This window comes from Ornithorhynchus anatinus, chromosome 6 (genome assembly GCF_004115215.2).
Source record: "Ornithorhynchus anatinus isolate Pmale09 chromosome 6, mOrnAna1.pri.v4, whole genome shotgun sequence".
In the NCBI taxonomy this organism is placed as follows: domain Eukaryota; kingdom Metazoa; phylum Chordata; class Mammalia; order Monotremata; family Ornithorhynchidae; genus Ornithorhynchus; species Ornithorhynchus anatinus.
The window spans coordinates 47,206,253-47,213,775 of record NC_041733.1 but is presented as its reverse complement, the minus strand read 5'-3'; the positions used below and the strand labels follow the sequence as shown (position 1 = coordinate 47,213,775).

At 68.5% G+C, this 7,523-nt stretch overlaps 1 protein-coding gene across 1 annotated transcript; it reads left to right on the top strand.

Moving 5' to 3' along the window:
* Positions 1 to 3,072: 3,072 nt before the first annotated feature.
* Positions 3,073 to 7,437, top strand: CXCR3 (C-X-C motif chemokine receptor 3; the record flags this gene model as incomplete). The annotated part of the gene is made up of 2 exons (XM_029067229.2): positions 3,073 to 3,388; positions 6,265 to 7,437. Coding segments are annotated over exons 1-2 (1,194 nt in total), but the record flags the coding sequence as incomplete, so codon positions are not given.
* Positions 7,438 to 7,523: the final 86 nt, after the last annotated feature.

The window sequence follows — 7,523 nt, the reverse complement described above, 5'->3', positions numbered from 1 at the left end:
TTACTAGGTGCAGAGCCCTGTTCTGAGCGCTGGGGTAGACAGAGGGGAATCGGGTCGTCCCACGTGGGGCTCACAGTCTTAATCCCTATTTTACAGATGAGGGAACCGAGGCCCAGAGAAGTGAAGTGACTCGCCCACACTCACGCAGCTGACGAGTGGCAGAGCCGGGATCAGAACCCATGACCTCTGACTCCAAAGCCCGTGCCCTTTCCCCCGAGCCACGCTGCACCGGCTGGCCCATCCACTGCTCTCACAGCCCCGGGGAGGGGCGAAGGAAACCCGTCCGAGCGCTCGGTACGGTGCCGTGCACCGACCAGGCGCTCAAGAAGTACCACTGATTGATTCGCGAGGCCTCACCTTTAGCGGGAGGTTACGATATTCAGCTCGCCGTGACCGAGGCACGGGTCTGTTAATTCTTTCCTATCGTGCTCTCCCAACTGCTCGGGACAGTGCTCCGCACCTAGGGAGCGCCCAGTAAGTACCGTCGATTGATTCAAGAGGCCTCACCTTCGGCGGGAGGTTACGATACACAGGCCTCTAGACCGTAGGCCGGTCGTGGCCAAGGAATGTGTAGGCTATTTCTGTTGTATTCCCAACCCCTTAGTGCAGTACTTTGCACCGAGTAAGCGCTCAATAAATACCACTGAGTGACTAACGACTGTCTCCCCCACTAAACCGTAAGCTTTTTGTGGCAGGGAGGGCGTCTACCGACTCTGTTGTATCGGACTCTCCCGAGCACTCAGTCCGGTGCTCTGCGATATTTGTTAGATGCCTACCGTGTGCCAAACGGAGTGAGAGGCGGCGTTGCCTACCGCACAGAGGGCGGGCCCGGGAGTCGGAACGTCCTGGGTTCTGATCCCGCCTCCGCCTCCGGTCTGCTGGGTGACCTCGGGTAAGTCGCCTCACCTCTCTGGGCCTCCGTTCCCCCATCCGTAGAATGGGGACGACGCCCGTGAGCCCCACGGGGGTCGGGGGACCGGGTCCGACCCGATCGGCTTTCGCCTACCTCGGCGCTTAGAACGGTGCCCGGCGCGTAGTAAGCGCCTAATGGAGATCACAAAGAGTAACGTGCTAAGCACCGGGGGAGATGGAGGCCAATGGGGCCGGACGCGGTCACTTTCCCACACGGGATTTGAGAAGGGAGAACAGGGTTCGAATCCCCGCTCAGGGGAAAGCGAGGCCCGGGCACGTGAGGTGACTGGCCCCGGGTCACGCCACGGCAGGAGATCGCAATCCTCTCTCCACGCCGCTTCTCGGCCGTGTGGGCGTTGGTGTGAAACGGGAGCTTTAGAACTGACAGATATCGGGCCTGATCTTTCCTGATTTATTTAAACCCGATTTTCCGCTAAGGAGCTCGCGGTACTAATCATAACGAGAGTCCCATTCGTTTCACGCTTACCGTGGTCGAGGCGTTATGGGAGACGGAAGCCGACCCGCTCGGACGGGGAGTCGGCCCGGCCTAGTGGGAGTCGAGGACCTGGGTTCTCACTCCGGCCCCGCCAGGGGTCTGTTGGGCGACCCCGGCCGAGCCCGGACCAGGGGTTGGTGGGGAAAGGCCGCTCGGAGATGCGATTCCCGGGGGGCTTTCGAGGTGGGGAGAGTCGGCGGCCGGGGCCAGATCCGAGGAGGGACGGCCTCCGCGGCCGGAGGCTGGACGTGGGTCAGGGGTCGGCGCGAGAGGAGCGGGACGTGCGAGCCGGAGCAGGGGATCGGGGAGGGGAGGGAGGAGGGGCCCGCCCCACCGAGGCCTTTAAGGCCCACGGGGGCCGGTTTCTGTCCGACGCCGAGGTGGACGGGGAGACGCGGCCCGAGCGCTCGTTCCCGTGAAAGCCACCAAGGCCCGGCCGACGGTACCGACGGAGCGCTTCCTCCGTCCGTCTCCCCCGCTCCGTGACAGAGGGGGAACCGCGGTTAGGAAACTCGTCACTTCTCTTTTCCACTTTCCGAACGCCCGACGGGCGGGGGGGAGATTGGCTCCGGGGGAGGCCGGGGCGGGGGAAATCTCGGGGCGACCGCTTTTCTCGGAGACCCTCCCCCGAAACCCGGTATCCGGGAGATGGGTCGGGGAGCCGGGCAGGACCCGGGGTGGGGGAAGAAGCGGCGGCGGGGTGACTGGGTGCAGGAGTTCCGGTTCTGCCTCACCTGCAGAGGCCTCCCCCGCCCCCACGCCGGCAGGGTGGCCAAGGTGTGAAGACGGCCCCCTGCCAAGCCCGGGTCCCCGCCCGCGGCCCACGGCCTCGTCTTCCTGAGCGGCCGTCCGCGCTTCCGGCGGCACACGGCTTCCTCTACACGCGGAGGTCGACCACCTCGAGGCCGCTTCCTGCTCCTCCGGGGGAGGGGAGCCATCCCCTCGCCCCCCGGGGCGGGGATCCGGCTCCCCCTCCAGCCGGCGCCACCCCCCGCCCGACCCGGCCCTCTCCTGAGGCCCGGCGGGTGGGAGCGGGAGAAGCCACGTCCCTCGGGTCGGGGGGCACGGGGTCCGCGTGCTGCCCGGCGCTTAGAACGGTGCTCGGCACCTGGCAAGCATCTAAGTACCCCCCTCGTTACTCATCGGGGCAGGGCCGGGGAGGGGGGCAGAAGCGTGAGCTTCGTGGGGGACGGGGCCTGCGTCCAACCTGATGAGCTCCTATCTACCCCGGCGCTTAGGACAGATAGGAAGCGCTCAACGGGTACGGTCGCTATCAATCGGGGACAGGGAGAGCCTCGTTTGGGACGGGCACCGTGTCCCACCTGATTAACTCGGACCCACCCCAGCGCTTAGAACAGTGCTTGGCACCTAGTAAGCGCTTAAAAGGTACGGTCATTATTAATCAGGGGCGGGGGGAGCCTCGTGTGGGACAGGGACAACCTGATCGCCTCGTTATCTGCCCCCCCCCAGCACCAGTGCCTGCCGCCTGGTTCAGACTGTGAGCCCGTCAAAGGGCAGGGACGGACTCTGTTACCGATTTGTCCATTCCAAGTGCTTAGTACAGTGCTCTGCGCAGAGTAAGCGCTCAATAAATACTATCGAATGAATGAATGACTGACTGATCAGGGGCAGGGCCTAGGGAAAAAGGGGCAGGGCCAGGGATGCTGGAGCTGCCTGGGGGACGGGGACCGTTTCCAATCTAACTGGTACCTCCCCCGACGTTTAGAAGGGTGCTCGCCCGTGCTGAGCTCTTAACGAGGAGCCGGGGGGAGCGGGAGCAGGGTCGCGGGGTCAGGGTAGAGGTGTCGGTGGCCTCCCTTTCCCTTCCTGTGGAAGGTGTCTTAGAGAACGGCAGCACCCGCACCAGTAGTAACAGCCGCCTCCCGGACGGACGGGACCAGCCCCGGAGTCCCCCCCGAATCCCTCCCAGCCCCGCCGCGGCCTCTAGGCCGGAGTCGGATGCCAGCCATGGACCCGTGGGTGAGTGGAGGCCGGGGGTCGGGGCAGGGGCCGGGGTCACCAGAGAGGAGTCACACCTGCCTTCCCCACCCGGGCCGGGTCCTGCCCCCGGCGGGGGTCGGGTGGGGGGCAGGGGCTGAGCCTCAGGAGGTCAGGGGGGCCGCAGCAGCGTGGCTTAAGGGGTAGGGTCCGGGCCCGGGAGTCCGAGGGCTCCGCCACACGTCTGCCGGGGGACTGGGGCAGGTCACCCGGTTTCCCTCATCGAACTGTACTTTCCAAGCGCTTAGTCCGGTGCTCTGCACACGATAAGGGCTCGATAAATGCAACTGCATGAACGAATGCATCTGGAAAACGGGGATGAGGAGTGGGAGCGGGAGCCCCGTGTAGGATAGGGACTGTGTCCAACCCGATCAACGTGGACGTACCCCAGGGCTCAGAGCAGCCCTTGGCACATAGGAAGCGCTTTGCAAGTACCGTCAAAAAATAAGGAGGTGCTGAGCCTAAGGGGGTTGGGGGCGAAGAGGCTGCTGAGCCTCAGGGAGGTCGGGGGGAGCCGGGGTTGAGGCGCAGGGGCATCGGGGGAGTGGGATGCCGAGGCTCGGGGGGCGAGGGGGAGCGGGATGCCGAACCCCGGGGGGTGAGGGGGACCGGGTGCTGAACCCCAGAGGGTCGGGGGGAGAGGCCATTCAGTCTCGGGGGGGTGAACAGGGAGCAAGTGTTGAGCCCCGGGGGGGTCGGAGGAGCAGGATGCTAAGCCCTAGGGGGTCAAGGGGGTGCAGAGGCTGAGCCCCAGAGGGTCAGGGAGCAGGATGCTAAACAGTGTGGGTTGGGGTGGGGGAATCAGCAGGTGCTGAGCCTCAGGAGGTGGGGAGGGGAGGCTGCTCAGCCTTGGGGGGGGTGGTAAGGGGAGAGCAGAGGCTGAGCCCTAGGGGGTCAAGGGGGAGCAGGATGCTGAGCCCCAGGGGGTCTAGGGGGAGCAGGATGCTGAGCCCCAGGGGGTCTAGGGGGAGCAGGATGCTGAGCCCCAGGGGGTGAGGGGGAAGCAGGTGCAAGCAGGTGCTGAGCCCCAGGGGGTCAAGGGGGAGCAGGGGCTGAACCCCAGGGTGTCGGGGGGAGCAGGATGCTGAGCCCTAGGGGATCGAGGGGGAACGGGATGCTGAGCCCCAGGGGGTGAAGGGGGAGCAGGATGCTGAGCCAGGGGGTGAGGGGGAAGCAAGCGCTGAGTCCTAGGGGACGAGCAGGATGCCGAGCCCCAGGGGTTGAGGGGGGAGCAGGATGCCGAGCCCCAGGGGGTGAGGAGGAAGCAGGATGCCGAGCCCCAGGGAGTGAGGAGAACAGGTGCTGAGCCCCAGGGGGTCAAGGGGGAGCAGGATGCTGAGCCCCAGGGGGTCAAGGGGGAAGCAGGTGCTGAGCCCCAAGGGGGTCGGGGGGAGCAGGGGTGGGCGCTGAGCCCCAGGGGATCGGGGGAAGCGGACCGCTCAGCTTCGGGAGGATCGGCCGGGAGCAGGTTACTGAGACCCCGCGGCGGGGTCGGGACGACGGCGGGTGCGGGACGAGGGATGAGTACGGAGGTGTGCCACGCGCCGAGTCGAGCGCTCCGCACACGGTGGCCGCTGCTCCGTAAATAAGACCGACCCAACGACTGCTTCGCGAGCCCAGGCCCTCCCACATCCTCCGGCGAGGAGACGCCCCGCGCTGGAAGCCAGAGGGCCCGGGGTTCTAACCCCCAGGGTCTGTCGGGTGTGGGACCTCGGGCGAGTCACCGAACTCGCCCGTCTGTCGCCCTCGGTTTCCTCATCTGTCAGAAGGGGACGAAACACATAGACCGTTCTCCCTTTCACTCAGACGGGCAGCCTCGGGCGGGCCGGGAACCGGATCTGAACGTTCCCTAGCCACCCCGGCGCTGACGGGGGAGCCGCCAAGCGCTCGCTACACGCCGGGCGCCGTACCGCGCGCCGGCCGGCCGAGAGACCCTCGGACGGGCCCCGGTCCCCCGCCTCTCGAGGGTCTCCCGGCCGAAAGGGTATCACGTCCCCGTTTTACAGATGAGGACGCCGAGGCCCAGAGTGGCCAAACGACTTGAGCACGGTCACCGGGCAGACGGGTGTCTACGTGGTCGGGGGCGGGAGGTGATGAGATAAATGACTCAGTCTTAGGGTGCGATGCAGAGAGGCTGCGTGACCTAGTTTCTGGAGCCCGGGCCCGAGAGTCAGAGGCACCTGGGTTCAAATCCCGCCTCCGCCGCCTGCTTGCCCCGTGACCCGGGGCCAGTCCCTTGGCCTCCCCGGGCCTCGCTTAGCAAGTACGGTCGTCGCCATCAGCGGGCAGAGCCCGGCCCGGGGAGTCGGAGGAACGTGGGCTCTCACCCCGAGTCCGCCACTTGCCTGCCGTGTGCCCTCGGGGGCGAGTCGCTTCCCTCCTCCGGGCCTCCTTTCCCTCATCTGGAAAACGGGGACAAAGACAGGGATCGCGTCCGACCCCATTCGCCGGCGCCCGCCCCGGCGCTCGGTACGTCGCCCGGCCCACGGTCGCGGCTTAACGAAGACCACGGTGACGGCCGCCGTCTCCCCCGGCGCTTAGCCCCGTGCCCGGCACGCAGTCGGCGCCTGACCAATACCACGGTTCCTCCCTGCCCCGACGCTCAGTCGAGCGCCCGGCCCCCGGTCGGCGCCCGACCCACCCCCCAGCGCTAATCGGCGTCTCCCCCAGCGCCCGGAGACACCCGGTAAGCGCTCCGCAGATCCCGTTTCGGAAAGGAAAGGAAATGAAAAACGGGCGGACCCTCCGTCTCCGAGGCCTCGGTCAGTCCTCCCCACGCCACGCCCCGGTCCCAGCCCCCTCCCGTCCGTCCCGCCGGGCCGGTCAACCCTCGCCCTCCCCCGTCTCCCCGCCGGCAGGACCTGGAACACGTGCTCATGGAAGACCTGGGATTCCTGGAGAACGTGAGCCTCCCCTACAACGACACGGACCCGGTGACCTCGACGTGCTGCCCCACCCCGCCCTGCAGCCCGGAGCTGAGCCGCGCGGTGGACCGGACCCTGCTCCCGGCCGCCTACGGCCTCCTCTTCCTCTTGGGCCTGCTGGGCAACGGGGCGGTGGCGGCGGTGCTGCTGGGCCGCCGGGGGCCGCCCCTGGGGGGCACGGACACCTTCCTCCTGCACCTGGTGGCGGCCGACGCCCTGCTGGTCCTCACGCTCCCGCTCTGGGCGGTGGAGGCCGCCCGCGGCTGGCTCTTCGGGGCGGCCCTCTGCAAGCTGGCCGGGGCCCTCTTCAGCGTCAACTTCTACGCCGGCGCCTTCCTGCTGGCCTGCATCGGCTTCGACCGCTACCTGGGCGTGGTGCGCGCCCCCCGGCTGTACCGGCGGGGGCCCCGGGGCCGGGCGCTCCGGACGTGCTGGGCCGTCTGGGGCCTGTCGGCCCTCCTGGCCCTCCCGGACCTGCTCTTCCTGTCGGCCCGGGCCGAGCCGCGCCTCAACGCCACCCGCTGCCTGCACCTCTTCCCCCCGGCCGGGCGGACGGCCCTGCAGCTGCTGCAGTTCGGGGCCGGCTTCCTGCTGCCGCTGCTGGTCATGGGCTTCTGCTACGCCCGCATCCTGGCCGTCCTGCTGGGCTCCCGGGGCCGGGGCCGGCGGCGGCGGCGGGCCACGCGGCTGGTGGTGGCCGTGGTGGCCGTCTTCGCGCTCTGCTGGACCCCGTACCACCTGGTGGTCCTGGCCGACGCCCTGGTGGACCTGGGCGCCCTGGCGCGCGACTGCGAGCGGGAGGCCCGGCTGGACGCCGCCCGGTCCGTGGCCTCGGGCCTGGGCTACGCCCACAGCTGCCTCAACCCGCTGCTCTACGCCTTCGTGGGCGACAAGTTCCGGGCCCGCCTGCGTCTGCTCTTGGCCCGCTGGGGCTGCCCGGGGGAGGGGTGGGGGTGTGGCCCCGCCAGCTCCCGCACCGACTCCTCCCGCTCCGAGCCCACCGAGGCCACCTACTCCCTGCACCCCCCCCGCGGCTGCCGCCCCCTCCCCCTCGGCCCGCCGGCCCGTCCCCCGCGCCCGGGACTCCCTTGGGCCGGACAGACCGCCCCCCTCCCCTCTCTGAGAAGCCGGGGGAGGCCGAGCGGGGGGCCGCCGACCCGTCGCGCGGGGGGGGGGAAGGGGGGGCGCGGCCC